We start from the raw sequence: 21724 nt of genomic DNA, 5'->3' as shown, positions 1-21724 counted from the left end.
CAGGCCCAGTATCGCCAATATCAATACCGATACTGATACTTTTTCATATTTAAGCTTCATAGATCCAAAGGATCCAAAAGACCTATGATAGAATTTCACCAAACAATTGTGACAACAAAATACTTTATTATCACAATCAACATTTTTGTTTTAAAAAAACACAACTTAAAACAAAATCTCCTGAGGTTGAGGGCTGACAAACCACAATACAAGGGTACACTGCTCTGTGTTGTGTGACACAGCGCAGCGCTGCTCTTACAGACAGAGAGCAGACTTTGATGAATCTGCGTGTGCAGCAGTCAGTGCGTGCAGGAGAGAAAAAAACCTTGAGTATCGATCTTTTTACATGAGGATTGTTCAATATCAATACCAGCGTTGGTATCGATATTATCGATATTAGGATTGATCCGCCCACCTCTAATGCACAGCAGAGGTTTACTTATGTGCACTCAGTGTGGGCATGAATGTCACAGCAGTATCAGGGTTTTAGTGACTTCTTTCAAATGTTCTTATTCAGTGGCGGAATGACTGTACAACATACATCTGTAAAAGAAAAAAAAAAATACCAAGAATCTAGTGCGCGAGTTTTGACACAATGTCAAAATCAGTGGTGAGCACAGCTAACAGAAAAGTTAGCTTTGATAATCTTTAAACCGCTAAGTGAAAAGTTAACTTTTATATAACGCTAAACCGATAAACTGCTAAAACATTTCACGGAAGTTACCGCTAACCGCTAACTTTGAGTATTGACTTTGTACACTGTCAGCCACTCATAAGCCAGTTTCGAGTTTAAGCGCCACATGGACTTCTGGGTAAATTCAAAGGTTGCCACAAACACAAAACAAACACATGAAAAATAAATAAATAAAAAATAAAACCCCAAACACTGTCACCATCTTTATCAAAAGCAGTAAATCACAGTATTAAAAGTCACAGTTTATCTCTATATTATACATTTACAAACCATTAACGGAGACCCGTATTGACTTGGTCGCGGCCATGTCACTGCCAGTTTACTTCCACGTCGGGTGCGACGCTGGTGTGAAACTCCGCGGCTGTCGGCGCCTTTTACCATAGGGAAACGTCGTGTATGTGGGAGTAGTATTTGCTCTTGAATTCCAGATTTAAGTAATTATTTGTTTGAATTTTGTTATATTTCTGTTGTTGGGACCTTAGTGTGGCCTTCAACTATTCAGAGGGTTTGGATAATATCACCCAGGAGCGATATAAAACCAAATTAGCAGCAGCAGGACTGGCATCTGGTCCGTACCGACAGGAAGCTGAACAATGGAAAAATGATCCCACACAATGCCCAGATGTTCAATATCCTGATATTTATTCCTACTTTATAGACACACCAGGTGTTTTTGTATTTTATATCATTTATGTCGTGTATGCATTGTGAATTGCTGGTCTGCTCCAGGAGGGGCCGGCTGCTGATTATTTTCCCCAAAATAACACATGCTCTGTGTGACGCATAATCCTCTTGGTGTGTCATGATGTATTTTAATTTTCTTTCTGGCTTTGTTGGTACAACCCACTGCCTCGCATTGCCAAAGCATTAAAAAACAAAACAGTGGTGAAAATGGAAAAAACTTGCATCAACTTCATTGTCTGCTATTGATTGTTTACACACCAGCGGGCGTTGCTAAGAGCTCACAGACAGAGTGTCCGGATGTGTGACCGAGTCAGTAGTGTTCACAAACACAAAACAAATGGGTGAAAAATAAATAAATAAAAATACTGATTTTTGAGCTGCTTACATACTGTTTTTGTCCACAGTGTAACTTCTTGACTTGCTTCTGTGCTTTGACCTGTGAACCAGTGTTAGCTAGCTCTCTGTGTTCATAAACAGGAACTACAGTGGGGTAAAAAATAGTATTTAGTCAGTCAATGATTGTGCAAGTTCTCCTACTTAGAAAGATGAGAGAGGTCTGTAATTTTCATCATAGGTACACTTCAACTATGAGAGACAAAATGAGAAAAAAAAAATTCCAGGAAATCACATTGCAGGATTTTTAAAGAATTTATTTGTAAATTATGGTGGAAAATAAGTATTTCTTCACCCACAAACAAGCACGTTTTCTGGCTCTCACAAACCTGTAACAACTTCTTTAAGAAGCTCTTCTGTCCTCCACCTGTTACCTGTATTAAAGGCATCTGTTTGAACTCATTATCTGTATAAAAGACACCTGTCTACAGCCTCAAACAGCCAGACTCCAAACTAAACCATGGCCAAGACCAAAGAGCTGTCAAAGGACACCAGGAAGAAAACTGTAGATGTGCACCAGGCTGGGAAGAGTGAATCTACAATAGTCAAGCAGGTTGGTGTGAATAAATCAATTGTGGCAGCAATTGTAAGAAAATGGAAGACATACAAGACCATTGATAATCTCCCTTGATCTGGGGCTCCACAGAAGATGTCATCCTGTGGGGTCAAAATGATCATGAGAATGGTGAACAAAAATCCCAGAACTACACGGAGGGACCTGATGAATGACCTGCAGAGAGCTGGGACCAAAGTAACAAAGGCTACACACTACGCAGAGAGGGACTCAAATCCTGCAGTGCCAGGCGTGTCCCCCAGCTTAAGCCAGTACATGTCCAGGCTCATCTGAAGTTTGCCAGAGAGCATATGGATGATCCAGAAGAGGATTGGGAGAATATCGTGGTTAGAAGAAATCAAAATAGAACTTTTTAGTAAAAGCTCAACTCGTTGTTTTTGGAGGAAGAAGAATGCTGAGTTGCATCCCAAGAACACCATATCTACTGTGAAGCATGGGGGTGGAAACATCATGCTTTGGGGCTGTTGTTCTGCAAAGGGGACAGGACGACAGATCCGTGTTAAGGGAAGAATGAATGGGGCCATGTATTGTGAGATTTTAAGCCAAAACCTCCTTCCATCAGTGAGAGCATTGAAGATGTAATGTGGCTGGGTTTTCTAGCATGACAATGAGCCCAAACACACCGCTCGGGCAACGAAGGAGTGGCTCCGTAAAAAGCATTTCAAGGTCCTGAAGTGGTCGAGCTAGTCTTCAGACCTCAACCCCATAGAAAATCTGTGGAGTGAGTTGAAAGTCTGTGTTGCCCAGCGACAGCCCCAAAACATCACTGCTCTAGAGGAGATCTGCATGGAGGAATGGGCCAAAATACCAGCTACAGTGTGTGCAAACCTGGTGAAGACTTACAGGAAACGTTTGACCTCTGTCATTACCAACAAAGATTATGTTACAAAGTCCTGAGTTGAACTTTGGTTATTGACCAAATACTTATTTTCCACCATAATTTACAAATAAATTCTTTAAAAATCCTACAATGTGATTGCCTGGATTTTTTTTTTCTCATTTTGTCTTTCATAGTTGAAGTGTACCTATGATGAAAATCACAGACCTCTCTCATCTTTCTAAATAGGAGAACTTGCACAATCAGGGACTCAATAAATACTTTTTTACCCCACTGTAACATATATGATTTCAGGGTTTACAAATGTTTTTGACTGTTATTTGCTCACTTTACTTACAAAAAATGTTAGGGGAACTAAATTTAGCAGAAGGTAATTGGTCTGATGCTGGTTTTCAAAGTTAGCTGAAAACCTAATATGCTAATTAGTGGTTAGCGGATTAGCAGAACTGTGCTCACCACTGGTCAAAATTATACATACACCACCTTAGATTATTCATACAGAGGTGCTGAAAGTTCCAAAGTGTCTTTTGACTTTCTAAAATCTGTTAACTTCTTATTCATGATCATTAGGTTGACTGTAGGTGGTATCTTCTCTATACCAACATATGCAAAGGATTTATTGGACAGTATTCATTAGATTTACTCCAAGTAACTCAGTGCAGTTCTGAGGATCATAGCTTTACACAAGACGGGAATGTCTCTTTGAGGATTTGAACAATTTGACCCATTTAAGAGACAGTCTTTATGTGTTTTCTGCAGTTTCAACTTCATTTGGCAGTGGTGGTGTGAGAGGAGGAGACTTCAATACCATTGACATCATTGATACAGCTGACCTGTTTGACACTGGTCTGAAATCAGGGCAGTATGATATCAGTTTAAAACCGGGCCAATATGATACTGGAGTAAAATCAGGCCAGTATGATATCACAGTGAAATCAGGCCAATATAATACTGGAATAAAATCGGGCCAGTATGATATAGGTCTGAAATCAGGCCAATATGATACTGGAGTAAAATCGGGACAGTATGACATCACTATAAAATCAGGCCAATATGATACTGGTGTAAAATCAGGCTTGTATGATGCTGGAGTAAAATCAGGACAGTATGATATCGGTCTGACATCGGGCCAATATGATACTGGTGTGAAATCAGGCCACTGTGATGTTAGTCTCAAATCAGGACAGTATGACACCAGTGTAAAATCAGGACAATATGACATTACTGTAAAATCTGACCAGTATGACACTGGTGTGAGATCAGGCCAGTATGATTCTGGAACCCTGGATGCTGTACTTCCATCTTTCACTTGGTCCACCTCCACTCTTCCCTCATCCTCCTCCACCACCGTGTCCACCAGCAGTGGCACCTACACCTACCAGGTCAGCACCAACAACATGTCGGGAGGAACCTTGCCGCTCACTCCCACTTCACCTTCTTCCTTGTCAGGTTTGTGAAACTGCTCCTTGTCTTTTGGGAAAAAACAAAACATTTCTATGAAGGATTTCTTTACATTTCTGTATGTTCTGCTTGCAGTCTACGGCTTTCAGAATAATCTGGCGCCCACTTCTGGCAGTGTGCTGACCACCAGTGGAGCCAACGTAAATGCTAACCTTGGAGGTATGTTAGACAGTGTTCTCAAATTTGCATAAGAATTTCTCAACAGTATAGGGTATATAATGAGGACCAGCTCTTTCAAATCTAGTGAACTTTGATGCAACAGATCAATCAAAAATGCTTATGTTTTTCCTATGTTATATCCCATAGATGTGTCAATCACATTCTGGGTTGGTTGATGTATTAGGAGCAGGTGGAGTTATGAGAAAGTGTATCAGTGTCCATGTAATGTGGAGTTGCATCAGGAAGGCATCCAGCATAAAAACTGTGCCAATTCAACATGCAGATGCACCTCGGATTTGCTGTGGCAATCCCGAGTACAAACAAGGGAGCAGCTGAAGGGACTTACTATGGAAGATAGGCAAGCTGAGTACACAGCCCGGGTGAAAGTAAGCCGGAACGCAGCGGTACACCGTACCAGGTAGAGATATGCAGTCCTCTACAGCCGGTACGCAGGGGTACGCCTCGGAAGAGCAACTATCACCTCTGTACACAACAAGAACCCTTTCAATTTTCAAGCGAATTTCTCAAAAATGAATTTAAATTTGATGAATACAATCATCAACAGATTGTGCCACCCGTGACATGTTGAAGAAGTAGATTGTAGATCGCTGGATTTCAATTTCAATTTATTTTCATTTATATAGCGCCAAATCACAACAAAGTTGCCTCAAGGTGTTTCACACAAGTAAGGTCTAACCTTACTAACCCCCAGAGCAAGCACACAGGTGACAGTGGTAAGGAAAAACCCCTGATGATTCAAGGAAGAAACATCAAGCAGACCAGACTCAAAGGGGTGACCCTCTGCTTGGGCCATGCTATGGATACAATTCACAAACAATTTACAAAACGAATATACAGGAAATGTTGCCGATGCACAGGACAGGAGGGTTTCAGAAAGAGACACCACACCCATCTCTGGATGGAACTGCAAACAGAGAGAAAACACAGAATCAGGCATCAGAAAGACAACAAATACAGTATAATTTGTCAGCATTAAGCAACAAGAAAAACAGAAGAAATACTAAGGTCATCGCCGGCCACTAGCTCTAAGCTTCACTAAAAGACCCAGAATTTAGATAAAGTTGAGGCCACGGCCCATTTTGTTTACTAATAACATACTACGTATGTCAGTATGCTTGCCATACGAAAGGGAAAATAACTGCATCTTAAGTCTAGACTTGAAAGTCTACACACACACACACACACACACACACACACACACACACACACACACACACACACACACACACACACACACACACACACACACACACACACACACACACGTTATTGTTTATGTGTTCAAATAAAAAGCAGCAGAACTCTGGAAGCAATCAAAAGCCTGCACTAGCATTACCCTGTCCCACCAGCAGGTGGCAGTGCATTTTCCCTTTCTCTGTTATTTTCAGAAAAAGAACAGATTGTTGGATTTTTTTAATGATGTTGAAGTTGTTCTGTTGTTGTTCTGATGTTATTTATTTAAAAAAGATGTTTGCACTTTACCTGAAAATAAATGTTTTACCATAAATTACATTATGCGTCTAACATCATACATCATGGACTCAAGGACGTGCACAGAATTTAAGAATCTCAAAGTCGGAAAAGAGCAGTCTTTAATATCTTTAATATGATGCGAGCATGTGAAGAATCTAATTTTACTTTCACCCCTGGTACACAGTGAATGAGGCCCTTGAGAGCGACAGAGAGAGAAAGAGAGAGAGAGAGAGAGAACATTTCCATACAGAAATTTATTAAATCAGAGAAATCAGCTGTTGTTTTCTGATTGTTTAACAGTGTTTAATTACTAAAACATAAATAACACATGCACTGGTCCACACAACTTTGCAGAAAGGATTTTGTGCCAGCATAGCTGAAGCAGATTTCATCTTTCTCTCTATGTCTGTCAAAACATTTGTATGGGTTTTGAAGGTACATGTCGTGTGAAATAAGCATGTTTGTCAGTTTCATAATTTCCAAAGCCTAGGTCCGGTGCTCCCCTAAAAATCAGTCCTCCCCTGCCTTCACTGTGCGTGTGTCATTTCGGAGCATCAGCAGCAATTCACAGATTATCGCCTTGTTTCTGCTTATAGCTGCACTCCAGTCATCATCTATCTCAGTGACAGAGATCTGAAGCTTTTGTACAACAATCATTTTCACATAAATTCAGCATTATTTCATAAATTAAAGATGGGGACCGATCAGAGCGCCACAGCAGCACGTCTGAGTCTGACTCTCTGAGTCTGACTCTCTACACCCAAAGCGATCAAAGGGAATAATGTGATTATTAACCATCAAATGACAAAGTAAAACCTCTTAAATCATTCTAAAGTCAGTTTTAAGCAGAAATGAGGCCGTTTTAAGCAGAAACAGGGTGATAATCGGTGAATCGCTGCTAATGCTCTGAAATGAGGGGGGACCATTCGGTCTGCAACACCGGGGTCCACCAAGGCCACCACTGTTTGCTTACAATCAGTAAATGTAAAAAGCAGTTCGTGACTTGTGTGGTTCCATGTGTGTGTTGTAGTTAATACAGGGTACGGGGTACAGAAGAACGTCTCAAACAGCGGCGGTGTTGTCAGCACTGGAGTCTCAGCAAGTAGGGTCACAGCGGTTATAATTCTGTTTGTCAGATTAAAACCTCAATATGTTCAATAATTCCTGTTTGTTTGTTTGCTTTCAGCTACTAAAACCCAAGCAGATGATGCTTATAAGAAGGACTATAAATTCATGCTGTCAGACAAAGAGAACGTTGGAACAAAGTATGAGACAGAAATGATGATTTTGTCTAAAGACAGCGGAAAGCAATTCACCACCAGCAGCAGCAGTGGCGTACATATCGGAGGAGGTCAGTCTCTTATACACCCCCCCCCTTCTGGACACAGTCTTCATTGCCTGTCAGCATAATAATGGATCCACTGAGCTGGTTTGCTTGCAACTGGCTGTAACTTTGCATATGATGAATTTATTTATGCAAAAGCAGCAGCAAAATTATCCACTTCATGGCTATAATGTACCAATCGTATGTAAACTGAGAGAAAATTATGTTTTTGGTTAGTATTTGGGTACTCAGTGTGCCAAACAGTTAAAATGCCAATTATATCAAAATAATTGTTGCTAGCATGCTTTTGAGCCAAAATGAATTTGAAAATATTTCCACAAAGGTTTTTTTGGTTGTTGTTTGTAAAATTTAACAATATGCATATGTTCCCATGTACAAAATGAAAAGGTTCTTGGCTTGCTGTCATTGTACGGTGAAGTTGGGTTTTGATGGCTGTGGGGGACAGGCATTACTACGACCTGTCCTATCCAGAGACAAACTCCAAACAATCATATTCAGAAATTGCCATTTTATTATTTTCCCCCAATAACGATAAATACACAGCAAGTACAAAAAAATAAATAAATAATAATAAATAAATCACTAAATTAGTCATTTATATAATTGTAATTCATATTATGTTAATAGTGTTTATAAAAAGTGTGTCAGTCACTGCAAACTTGATGAAGTGATCAGACTATTCAATTTTGTTGCTGATCAGGACCTGTATTTGGGTTCTGGGACACTGTGTTAGTTTGATGTTTAGATGAAGCTTTTGTACTTCTGTTATTTCTATTTTTGCAGCAGATAGGCAAAATAACTGTGCATTTTGTGATAAAAGCATGACATTTGGTATACATATAGCCAAAAATGCTCTAATCGTATTGAAAAATATACCACATTATTTGTCTGATCATGATGATTCCAAAAAGGTATAGTTTTGGACTATCTATGACTCAACGTTATGGAGTTATGGGGTAAAAACAGCAGTGAGGATGAAAAAAGTCATGCAAATTATTGGTTGTGGTAATAGATTTATAAATGGAATATTTTTTGTTTGTTTTTAATGTTTAGCCTCCAAAGTAACGGTCAAACAATGCTGACGTACATTAGATTCTATGACATATGTTACAACTAAGCATGATAGATGGTGCAAACTATTAATTTAAATCAATTTAAATTTTGTTGAATTTTATTCAGTGACAATAAAAGGCATCTTATCTCATCTTATCTTATTTTTAAAACTCTATTAACTAAAATAACACTATGTAACACAATTTTTGTTCCTGGCTTCTAAGTGTTATATTTCAACTGCTTATGTCTAAAGTCTATGGAAAAATGACTACATTCAGCACAAACTTTGATTTTATTTTATTTTTTTTTATGTTCTAGAAAGTTCTAAAGTTTCTTGAAATTTCTAGATAATTCTGGAAACTTCTAGAAAATTCTGGACAGTTCTAGCAGTTAAAGAATATTCTAGAATACTACTCAGTAGTAGTGAAGGCGAATCGAGAATATTGTTGAAAACAGACAAATTTCAAAATATCATTGTCCTGATCACAGAAGCAAAGTTTCTGTGGAATAACAGCTATTTTCTATTTATTTAAGGCATAACAGGTTAGGAAAACACACTGTGTACCCAGGAACAAAACAAAAATAAAAATTTGTTACATAGTGTAATAATTTGCATCACTTTTTACCAAAATTGGAGAACTTTAAATTTTGACCCCTGTACAAAATGAAATTGACCTTTATCATCCTTTATGCTGTTTTTACCCCATAAGATGAGTTCAGAATGTAATTATCAACATCCATTGTTCACTGTTGTTATCTAATATCCCTAATTTCTCCAAAAATATTATACCTATCAACTGACCATTTTCATGGTGTTCATCCTTGTCCCAAAATACATAAGCATACCAAACGGCAAATGTCAGCTCTCTCCAGTTTCTCCATGATCAAAGCCATACACACACATACATGCACACAGAGGCCACTTGGCTTTTAATATATAGATGCAAAATTTGGGGATACTTTGTCCCTCGGTGCAGCGTTGATGAGAGATTTCCAGAAACTAGCACATTTACAAATACAGAGCATGTTGTGCACCACAATTTAAGCCTTTGTTAGGCTGACATGGTGCTTTTGCAGAAACCGTCGTTAGCATGACTGCAGTAGCCGTAATGCACCCTCATACTAATACGCCATTTCTGGTGCAGACAAGCAGAGTGCTCATGTGTTGTGAACCCGCTTGTGTAAGGCGGACAATATCAGTGCACACACTCTGCAACAATTAGATAATATGTGGCCTTAAAGTCACAGTGATCTGCTCAGATGAAAGCCGTCAAACTCGTATTCCATGCTCGAGCAAATCTGCAATGATTTAATTTGTGGCTGCTGAAGCGACTGAATGTTTCCACAGGGTCACTGTCTGGAGATTCCATAAAGAAAGAAAAGATTTCAAGCTTCATTGAGACAGCTCCATTGAAAATGGAGACCGCCAACTCTTACTGTGAGTGACAGTTTCAAACCTTTTTAGTGACGTATGAAAACAAATCGGTGACTGTGCTGCATTCCTTCACCAGATGGATCATCTGGGGTTCTAATGAAAGATAAAGGCACCTACGCAGGTATTTCTCATGCATGACCATGAGCATTTGTACGATTCATATTTTAGTGTGGATTCACTCATTCCTGTGTCTTCAGCGCTCCGCAGGGACAGCGACTTCTTCGGAGGTGGAGGAGCAGGAATTTGTTGCTGTGGGAAGGACCCCTGTTGCTCCTGGTGGAAATGGCTGTTGGGTCTTCTCCTGCTCTCCCTGCTTCTGTTGGGGCTCCTCTTTGGGCTTATTGCACTGGGTAATGAGCACATAAACATTCTAGCATTAAGCAAGCAGTGGCGGCTTCCTTTTTTTGGGTGGGTGTGTGGGGGGGGGGTGTCGATTCTTTTGTGCCAGGGTAACAAAATTTGGATGAATTACATTTATTAAAATAATTTGTAAATATAAATGTTAAATTTCACATGACAACTGCATACAGTACATGTTATGAATTTACACATGCAATATCCAAGGCTAAAACAAAAAAAACAGCAATTGTCTGAAAATCACAACACTCATGTTTCCAATAGGACACAAATGCACTATTGGAAACTTTGGGAAAATGTTAAGGTAGAACAATAAATTCCTGGCCCCCATGCCCTTCTGCTGCCTCTTTTCTCCTGGTTCCCCCGGGGCCCTGCGTCCTGGACCCACTTCCATCGTTGCTCGTGGCCGGAGTGGTCCATGTCATATGGTAAGTTTCTGTACTCTTATCTTGGCCCAACACACCAGTCACAGTAGTGATCGGATATTTAGCTGTGATCTGGGTCTCTGTGTGTGGATGGTCGCGTGTTTGTGGCCGTCACCACAATTCGATTTTTGGGTGCTCTTAAGGGGATTAACACTACAGTGTTCTGGATTTGGGTATGGATGCTCACTAATTAGACAACAGACTGTTGCTGTCACTGTTTGTTCATGTGTGGTTGTTTGTCCTGGTATGTTGTATGGTTGGGGCCACGTCTCCTCTGTGTCTCACGTCACAGTTATTGTCTTCACCACTTGTCTCTCGTTCTTGTCTGTCTTTGTGTTGTTTTGGTGGTCGGCCCTTCCTGATAGAAGTTGTCTTTTGGCTTTGAGTAGGATGTTCTAGGCTGATCGGGAAGGGCGGATGGGGGTCACACACACACCACATTCACTCATGCACTACATACCTTCTGTCTTGCAGGAATAAATTGCATATATGCATATTAATGTTCAGAAATGGTTCTGCCAGTGTGGCATTTACCATTACTATATATGCAGACAGGGGAAAAAATGCACTATTGGAAACTTTGGGAAAATGTTAAGGTAGAACAATAAATTACACAGCTACCAGCAAATAACAGTCAGGATGGGGTGCACCATTTATGGACTAACATACATTGAGATTAATAGATTTTTCCCCCTAAATTTTAGCCATCTTGATACCAAAATGGGCCCTGCAACAGACTGGCATCCTCCAGGGTGCACCGCACCTCACGCCCTATGACAAACCCCCCCCATGACCCTTAATTGTATGTATGTGTAGCTGCTGTGGCAACTTTAAGTGAAACAAGGAAGAACATGATGGGACTTACTTTCAGTAAACAAGAACTTTATTTACATAAAAAAAAATGCATGAAAGATTACAATATTCAACTCATTAATTTTAAGAGTGAGTGTAAAAAGTATGCTTTATTTTGCTGTCATTATAGAGAAATGTGAACAAAATGAGCTCGTATTAGTTTGCAATCGGCGCCCCGTAGGATAGACACAGCTCTCCTGTAGGTGGCGCTCTTCCCCTTCATTGTTTCTGATTGTTGGACTGTCATCCTCCCGTTTATTTTATAATTCAAGAAAAAACAGCATGCATTATTGTGTTGGTAGTGTGACATCAGTAGTGCAGAAACAGTATCGCGTTGTGGGCGTCATGTGATTGATTAGAGAATGTGAGAAACTGCATCTGAGTATGTAGGATTTAAACATTTAAATTTTCAGTTTTCCTTTATGGAGATGCTGCTGAAAGTGCACCATAGATCCTATATAATAAAAAGGAAGCAAACAAGCCAACAAAAATACTCCTCGTGGAGTCAAGAAGAGAAACTTGTGATACTGAGGTTTTCTGTACCAACTGCTGCTGTGACTCCGAGCCTGTTTTTGAACTAATAAAACATGTCTGAGATTTTACAGGCTGGTGAGCATTATTTCACAGTGCTGCTAAGAGCTTCTTTTCCTGGAAATCTAATCCCGGTTTCTGTCAGACTGCCATAAACTCAGTCTGGGATTCACTGGAACCTGAGCAGCTACACAAATTCTTTCTTGATGACATCACAGATGCCAGTTTGGTTTCAAGCAGATGTCGATGAGCATCAATCCAGTGTAACATAGATATATGAATAATCCTGAACATCACTAATAGATATATTCTTACTTAATTAAAACAATCATATATACATACATCTTCAATTGCTTATCTGGGATCAGGTTGCAGGGGCAACAGCTTCAGCAGGAGACCCCAGACTTCCCTTTCCCGGGCCACATTAACCATCTATGACTGGGGGATCCTGAGGCATTCCCAGGCCAGTCTGGAGATATGATCTCTCCAACTAGTCCTGGGTCTTCCCCGGGGTCTACTCCCAGCTGGATGTGCCTGAAACACCTCCCTATGGAAGCGCCCAGGGCAGCTGAGGTGGTTCGGGCATCCTTACCAGATGCCCGAACCACCTCAGCTGGCTCCTTTCAATGCGAAGGAGCAGTGGCTCTACTCAGAGCTCCTCATAAATGACAGAGTTTCTCACCTTATCTCTAAGGGAGATAAGCCACCCTCTTGAGGAAACCCATTTCGGCCGCTTGTTCCCTCAATCTTGTTCTTTCGGTCATGACCCAACCCTCATGACTATAAGTGGGTGTAGGAATGAAGATTGACCAGTAGATGGAGAGCTTCACCTTTTGGCTCAGCTCCCTTTTCATCACAGCACTACAGTAGAGCGAATGCAATACCATCCCTGCTGCGCCAATTCTCTGGCCAATCTCATGTTCCATTGTCCCCTCACTCGTGAACAAGACCCCAAGGTACTTGAACTCCTTCACTTGGAGCAAGACCTCATTCCCTACCTGAAGTAGGCAATCCATTGGTTTCCCGCTGAGATCCATGGCCTCAGATTTAGAGGTGCTGATCCTCATCCCAGCCACTTCACACTCGGCTGTGAACCGATCAAGGATCAAGGATCAAGGAAATTTTATTGTCATATGCACAGAACAGAAGCACTTTCCTGCACAATGAAATGTGGCTACTGCATTTAACCCATCCTATTTGCCAGTAGGAGCAGAGGTCGCCATTAGGCGCCCAGGGACCAGCTCCAGATGTACATCCCTGCCTTGGTCAACAGCAGGGCTGAGCAAACCAACACCGACCCATAACAAACAAAACACATAACACACAACACATAGGCCGGCCCGGTACATAAAACATATATATGAAGCAAAACACGAGGGAAAAGGAGAAGAAAAAAAACCCTCATAGCCGCTGCATTACACAGCGGCAATGAGGAAAAAAAAATCCCATCAGCACAAAAAACAATAATCACAGAGACAAAACAAGGACACAGGACGACAACCGAGATTTGAAAGGACCAGTTTATCAGAACACTCCGGAAGGCAGCCAGTTTCGGCGCCGTCGACGGCCTTGTTCAACAGTCTGGGAGGGAAGGGAACAGCCCTGCGCAGGCTGAGAAAGTCCTGGACAGTCCACAGTTCACGTCAGAGCTGGAGAAGCTGAGGGGAGGGGGGAAGACCAGGGAGCGAGGCATAAGAGTGTTGTTCTTCTGAGGAGGTATCTTATCACAGCGACCTTGAAGTGCAGCTGTATTTGGGGAAGCCAAATGAATAGCCAGATTAACAGACGCCTGAAAGATTCCACAGTTCTGAGAACAGAGTGGCTCCCAATGCATCTGAAATGTAGAATGTGGTCTTCACAGACGGTCATAGTGGGTTTCCAGGGCTGCAATCTTCCTAGAGATGTCATCCAATGCGCGGTTAACCCCCGCCGACTGCGCAGCCACTGCCTTCCCAATCGAATCAATCATATAGGGCAGCTTGGAACGACCAATCAAAGCTGCTTCCACTTTCTTGATTTTCCGGTAAACCAGCAAGTGTCCCGCTCCACACATCAGAAAGCCGGTCACCACCAAGCCGAATATGTACACATCTTCAACGTCCTCCACAGAAAGCATGTAAAGGCACATGACCTGCCATCTCCTCCACGAGTCCATCACGTAACCCATCACATGCGTCCCAGCAGGACAGGTCGGGTCCTCCGCTCCCGAAGATCTTGTAGAAAAAATAGTGTCAATTGCGTTCAGAGACCACTTTAACAGATCCATTTTTATCATTTTCGATCCAGTGAGTGTTGGAGGTCACAGGCTGATGAAGCCAACAGGACCACATCATCTGCAAAAAGCAGTGCTGAGACCCTCAACCAAACACACTGAAGACCTTCCTTCCCCCAACTATTCCTCGATATCCTGTCAATATCCACTCTCCTTAATTAAAACATTCTTCATTAAAACATTCTGCAAGCAAATTTTGATTGCAAGTTGTATTAAAAACAAAAACTTACACTTTAATGTGATTGTTTAAAATTAGAACTGAAAGAACAATATGAATTTTTCTGTGTAGGCTCTCAGTTGTCCAGGTGGTTTCCATAGTAGAGAAGCTTGAATCTTCGACTGGACTGGGTTGCTTGACGCGAGGACGTTTCGCTTCAAATCGCAGAAGCTTCCTCAGCTAAAATTCTTGCTCTGGAAGTCTGACTTCTGTATGACTCTTGTAGAGAAGAATAAAACAGAAGCCAACAAAAGCTGGAGTTTTAAACCTAACCAGACCCCTCCTACCGAGAGGCAGACTGCTATAGGCTAGTGACTAAACAATAGCTCTAATTAGCCACTATTGTGCTCTAGTTAGCACTCTCCTAATGACAGGGCAGCTGTCCCTCCTAATGATGGGATGGATGCCTTTCCTGATTGCTCCCTTGATGACTCTCCTGAAGACGTGAATGACTCATTACCATGAACAAAAGACTGAAACTCCTTTGACCTGAGTACCCCATTGTAAACAGGGGATAAAGTGTGTCTCAGACCCCCTCCCCGGTTAAAGCTGGGTTTCAAACGTTTCACAAAGAATGCCTCCTTGACCCCTCTCTCAAACCATTTCTTCTCTCTGGCTAATATTTTAACTTCCTTGTCCTCAAACGTGTGGTTAGTGTCTTTAAGGTGGAGATGAACTGCAGACTGAGGTCCACTGGCGCCCTCTCTGCGGTGCTGGTATAGCCTTTTGTGTAAAGGTTGCTTAGACTCACCTATGTAGTGTTCGTTACAGTTTTCCTGACATCTGATAGAATACACTACATTGCTCTGTTTGTAACTAGGGATCATGTCCTTAGGGTGAACTAATTTCTGTCTCAAGGTGTTAACCGGTTTAAAGTAAACTGGGATTTTGTGCTGTCTGAAGTTCCTCTGTAGTTTTTCCCCTACTCCTGCTAAATAAGCGAGAGACATTCCTCTTCTTCTTGTCTCCGTCTCCTGTCTATGTGGTCTCTTTGTTCTCTGGGACTTCTGCACTTTGTCCAGGGACCATCGTGGGTACCCACATACTGTGAGGGCTTTCCGGACACGTTGTTGTTCTTTAGCCCTTCCCTCTGCAGTTGTGGGCACCTGTAGGTCTCTGTGTTGAAGCGTCCTGATCACCCCAAGCTTGTGTTCAAGGGGGTGGTTTGAGCCAAAGAGCAGATATTGGTCAGTGTGAGTTGGTTTTCTGTAAACCCCTGTCTGGAGCTGCCTGTTCTCTCTAATCATAACATCACAGTCCAAGAAGGCTAAATGGTTGTTTCTGGCATCCTCACGTGTGAACTTGATATTGGCGTCCACCGAGTTGATGTGTTCTGTAAAGTCCTCAACTTCCTGTTGCTTGATTTTAACCCATGTGTCATCAACATATCTGAACCAGTGACTGGGAGAGATGCCCGTGAAAGACGTCAAGGCTGTCTTCTCCACTCGCTCCATGTACAGATTGGCCACAATGGGGGATACCGGAGACCCCATCGCACAACCATGAATCTGCCTGTAGTAATTCCCCCTAAACAGGAAATACGTGGTGTTGAGACAGATCTCCAAGAGTTGGCAGATGTGGTCTGGTGTGAGTTTGGTCCTTTCAAGTAGAGATACATCCTCCAGCAGTCTCTGCGTCACAGCTGAGACGGCCTCAGCGGTGGGGATGCAGGTTAACAATAAAGTCACATCAAATGACACGATTGTTTCATCTGCCTCCAGCTGCAGGTCCTTGATCTTGTTCACAAAATCTTGTGTGTTCTCCACATGCTGGTCTGAGTTACCCACTAGAGGAGCCAAAATCCACTTGAGGTGCTTGGCCAAATTGTACGTGATGGAATCTGTGCTACATACAATAGGCCTGAGTGGCACATCCTGTTTGTGGATTTTGAGCAGTCCATAGATGCACGGAGTGGCGTCCCCAGGGTACAGTCTGTAGTATGTCTGCCTGTTGATGAGTCCCTCTTTCTCCAGGTTTTGGAGGTAGCTAATTCTTGCGTCAAGCAACCCAGTCCAGTCGAAGATTCAAGCTTCTCTACTATACCCAATATGAATTTTTGCGTAATACAGTAGTTTTAGTAAACACTGGGTATCGCACACATCTTTGACCGTTTGACATGTCCTAAATAAATTCTGAGGTGTGTTGTGGAAAAAGCCAAGCAGCTGCTGAGCTGTAGACAGAGCCAGCCCTAGCCATTTTGGTGCCCTAGGCGAGATTAGGGTTTGGCGCCCCACCCCCCACCCCTCTATGCGCACATACCACCCCAGACATTAACGGACAACAGATAGACAGACAGACAGACAAATACTTTATTAATCCCAAGGGAAATTGTGCATTATCTGTGCTCCAAGGATAAATAGAATTAAAAGATACAATAAAATGGAAGGAACAAAGCCCACCACAGAAATAAATAAATAATAACTAAAAACTAGCTGCTAAAACACATTCTCCCTCCTGCCCCTCCCAGCAGAGGCTTCATTAAGCAGCCTAATGGCACGCGGAACAAATGAGTTCCTCAGTCTCTCTGTAGAATATCTCAATGACCGAAATCTCGAGCTTACTGAACTTCTCTGGATGGAGAAGACAGAGTTCAGCGGGTGACTCTCATTAGACAGGATGGCATGGGTCTTTGTGAGTGTTCTGTGCTCCACCACTGTCTCTACAGAGTCCAAGCCCAGACCCACTACAGAACCGGCCCTCTTAATGAGCCGGTTCAGTCGATGAATGTCCTTCTTAAAAGCACTGCCCCCCCCCCCAACACACTGCGGCATAAAAAAGAACACTGGACACAATAGCCAGATAAAACAGGTGCACTAACTTAGGGCAGACTCTGAACGAGGCCAGCCTTCTGAGAAAATACATTCTGCTCTGGCCCTTCTTATAAACAGCGTCCATGTTGGCTGCCCAGTTCAGCTTATTGTCCAGATGTAGTCCCAGGTACTTATACGTGGAGACCACCTCCACCTCTGCTCCACCTATGTTAATGGAATGCAGAGAGGGTGGCGCCCGGCGAAAGTCCAACACCATCTCCTTTGTTTTAGTGGTGTTCAGCTGGAGCTTATTCAGCCGGCACCACTGCACAAAGTCCTTCACCAGGCCTCTGTACTCCCTCTCGTCCCCCTCCCGAATACATGCCACAATTGCAGTGTCATCTGAGAACTTCTGCATGTGACATGTATTGGAGTTGTAACGAAGGTCCGTGGTGTAGAGGGTGAAGAGGAGAGGAGAGAGCACTGTGCCCTGAGGTGCTCCAGTACTGCAAGTCAGAGTTGAACACCTGCAGTCCCCCACCTGGACAAACTGCGGCCTATTGGTAAGATAGTCTGAGATCCAGCTCAGTAAATGGGGGTCCACAGCCATGATGTTGAGTTTATTCTGGAGAAGGCTGGGGTAGATAGTATTAAAAGCACTGGAGAAGTAAAAAAAAAGCATTCTCACAGTGCACCCCCCCATCCAGGTACTTAAGAACACGGTGTAGGAGATAGAGGACCGCATCCTCAACACCCACCCTCTCCCGGTAGGCAAACTGGAGAGGATCCCTCACTGCCTGCACCTGGGGCTGCATGAACTGCAGAACCAGTCGTTCCAATGTTTTCATCACGTGTGACGTGAGGGCGACTGGCCTGTAGTCATTGAGCTCGCGAGGGCGACTGATCTTAGGAACTGGCACAATACAGGATGTTTTCCATAGTAAGGGAACCTTGCCCAGCTGCAGACTCAAGTTGAAGACCCGTTGCAGCGGTTCTCCCAGCTCCACAGCACAGGCCTTCAAGAGCCTTGGACAAACCGAGTCAGGTCCCACAGCCTTCCTAGGGTGGAGACGTTGCAGTGCTGTAGTCACCTGGTTTGTGGTAATGGAGGGGTGAGTTGAGTTGGGTGAGCTGGGGGCTAGTGAGGGAGAGAAAGAGGCACATAGGGGAGAGGCAGGACGGGGGTGGTCTGGGGAGCTGACAATAGGCTGTGGGGGATTGGTCGGGGGTGAGCTGAACCGATTAAAAAAGGTGTTCAGCTCCTCAGCTCTCTGAATGTCCATGCAACCCAGATTGCCCTTACTACCACAGCCAGTGATGGTTTTCATTCCTCTCCAGACCTCCCGCATGTTTTTATTAGACAGCGTCCTCTCCAACCCCACCCACCCCCCACCCCTCTATGTGCACACACCACCCCAGACATTAACGGACAACAGCTTTATGAGAGACCTTAAATGTTTAATTGTAGATCAAACACACAAACAAACACACACTAAAATAACATAAAATAACAATAAAATAATTAAATGAAATTACATAAATAAAACCAGAGTTCCTGTTAAGATTTTGTGCAAATATTTTAGAAAGTACCATAGTTCTCCTGGGGACTGAGTTCTCTTGTTACCGGTTTGGTTAGGTACAGTAGTTATGGTTGTGGTTATGTTCAGGGGTTAAGGTTGGGGACTGGTCTTGGGTTTATGGGTAGGCGTTAGCACTTAACAGTATTAGCTAGGGTTGGGGTTAGAAATTAGGGTTAGGGTAGGCTTAGGGTTAAGGTGTTACGGTTTCACGGTTCATGTTTCATTAGGTTTTCAAATGAGAACTAATTTTCTAACTGCTGGGCCTTCTGATTGATGGTACTCCTAAAAATAACCACCATGTAATATCACAAATGGTATTATTATTATTTCAAATTAATTTGGTGGCCTATGTTTTTGTTGATAGGTAAAATATGATATTCCCGGTGAAACTGGGTGCCATCTATTTACTGGTTTCTTCTCTGTGCCTTTCAGCCTCACATTACCTCAGAACTACCACTAGATGGCGCCAAAATTAGAAACTTCTCAATACATAGTCTGTGTATTGATACTTGAGTTACTACATTGTTTTCTACGTGTACAATACTGCACATTAATTTCAAATCTCCAACCTGTATTTTACCTCTCAGACTCTGAATGTATAATTCCACTCACAAAGTCCGACTATGAGCCCATGACACAATTAAACATTAAATTTCCAAGATTGTGCACGATTCAAGATGGAATTAGTATAACTTGAAGAAAGACCTAATGTTGACACAGATTGTTTTTATAATGCTGTCCAGTTTTTTAGAAGGCCAAGGTCTGGTCAAATGACCAATCTACCTCTAAAGTCCACGGATAGTCAAATGACTCCAAGATCCCCTGTGGAGAGCTACTTCTGTTATATAAACAAGGAAGTCTCAGAACACCTCAGGGGAGGGGCTCACTTGGCTAGCCACATTCTTGTGTTTGCATATTTGCTGTCTGAAAGGGCTGCTGATTTGTGCTTAGGTGGATAAATAACTTTACCCTGGGGGAGAGATGAAATTTTGTTTTCTGAATTGTATTGAAATGTACCAAAAAACACACCAAAAGAAAGCTTTGTTTTCTGAACTGTATTGAAATGTACCAAAAAACACACCAAAAGAAAACTTTGTTTTCTGGATTTTATTGAAATGTACCAAAAAACACACCAGAAAACCAAAATATATACATTAGGTACAGGTTACAGTCACTCACAATGACTAACAGTCCCCACACTGTTATTATGTCATTATGTTCACATGATGACAGCAAGCAGACACACATGCGTCACAGTGGGCAGTTGTTAGTCCATGTCTATCCAAACACAGTACATGTTGTCCAGCTGGAACATCCAGAACGACAGATCTTTCAGCCGCTGTGGTGCACAAATAGTTGTAGCAATAGGTGTACTAGGCAGCTGTAATTTTACACGTTTTGCACACAACTCCTGCTTCATACGCAGCCCTTTCAGCTAAGCAGGCAAGTGACTCCAAGATCCCCTATGGAGAGCTACTTCTGTTATGTAAACAAGGAAGTCTCAGAACACACAGACAGCAAATATGCAAACACAAGAATGTGGCTAGCCAAGTCAGCTAGCCAGGGTCATTTGACTCTCCGTGGGCTTTACAGGTAGAAGAGAAAAGCTTGGACCTCCGAGTGTTAACTAATCGTGTTAATGTCTCTTTCACAGCTGAAGACATGCGGAAGCTGAAGAATCGAGTGGCTACCTTGGAGGCCACGTCCTCAGCTCTCTCTGCTCAAACCAGTCGGCTGTCAACCAATAACATAAATGTCAGTGGCGCTGGTACCTATATGGACAGCGGCGGTAACAGCCGCACTGATAATACTTTATTTGTGGGTGCTGGTGGAGGTGCAGGTGCCAGTGGAGGTTCAGGCACCAGTGCCAAAATTGGCTCTGATGGTACCATTGGTGTTGGCGCTGGAGCTGTTGGAGCAGGTGCAAGTGGAACCAGCATGAGTGGTGGCACTGGTGCAAGTGGAACCAGCATGAGTGGTGGCGCTGGTGCAAGTGGAACCAGCATGAGTGGTGCCAGCACAGGTGGAACCAGCATAAGTGGTGGCGCCAGCAGAGGTGGAACCAGTGTTAGTGGCAGCGCTGGTGCAGGGGGAACCAGCGTAAGTGGTGGCAGCGCAGGTGGAACCAGCACAAGTGGTGGCGCCAGCAGAGGTGGAACCAGTGTTAGTGGTGGCACTGGCGCAGTTGGAACCAGCATAAGTGGTGCCAGTGGTGGTGGAACCAGCCTTACCGGCACTAGCAGCAAATACACCTACAGCAGTGTCGATGGAACCAGCTTCACCAGCAGCACTAGCTCTGGAAGGACCATCTTCATTGGTGGCACTGGGCAGGGCAGCAGTGTGGATGGAGTGCACATCGATGCTGCTGCTTTTCAGGCGATTATTCAGCACCAACTCAGAAATGAAATGCAGTCAGAGGCGTTCAGAGGTACGACACATAATGGTCACTGACGGCAGGATTATACATTCAAAATAGTTGTGTTTCAAATATAATTTTCTATTTCAGCTCTTCTGTCAGCTTCAGCGAAGGGAGAGAGAGGAATGCCTGGGCCTAAAGGTAAATCAGATTTTTCATAATGCACCATATTGGGCAATATCACATTTTAATCT

At 42.8% G+C, this 21724-nt stretch overlaps 1 protein-coding gene across 9 annotated transcripts in view; it reads left to right on the top strand.

Moving 5' to 3' along the window:
* Positions 1–21724, top strand: part of col17a1b (collagen, type XVII, alpha 1b) — a 63495-nt gene that overhangs the window by 14615 nt on the left and 27156 nt on the right. For 5 of the 9 annotated variants that reach the window (XM_034184196.1, XM_034184189.1, XM_034184188.1 and 2 more), the window contains 10 exons: positions 3943–4632; positions 4720–4803; positions 4991–4993; positions 7328–7399; positions 7484–7648; positions 10044–10133; positions 10207–10251; positions 10328–10480; positions 20769–21542; positions 21621–21671. In XM_034184196.1, the coding sequence (XP_034040087.1) occupies positions 3943–4632; positions 4720–4803; positions 4991–4993; positions 7328–7399; positions 7484–7648; positions 10044–10133; positions 10207–10251; positions 10328–10480; positions 20769–21542; positions 21621–21671 (2127 nt within the window). The remainder of the gene's footprint in view (positions 1–3942; positions 4633–4719; positions 4804–4990; positions 4994–7327; positions 7400–7483; positions 7649–10043; positions 10134–10206; positions 10252–10327; positions 10481–20768; positions 21543–21620; positions 21672–21724) is intronic. The other 4 variants (XM_034184194.1, XM_034184192.1, XM_034184195.1 and 1 more) reach the window with 4 other exon arrangements.

The sequence above is a fragment of the Thalassophryne amazonica genome, chromosome 13 (genome assembly GCF_902500255.1).
Source record: "Thalassophryne amazonica chromosome 13, fThaAma1.1, whole genome shotgun sequence".
Lineage (NCBI taxonomy): Eukaryota > Metazoa > Chordata > Actinopteri > Batrachoidiformes > Batrachoididae > Thalassophryne > Thalassophryne amazonica.
This window is presented reverse-complemented; position numbering and strand designations above follow the sequence as displayed.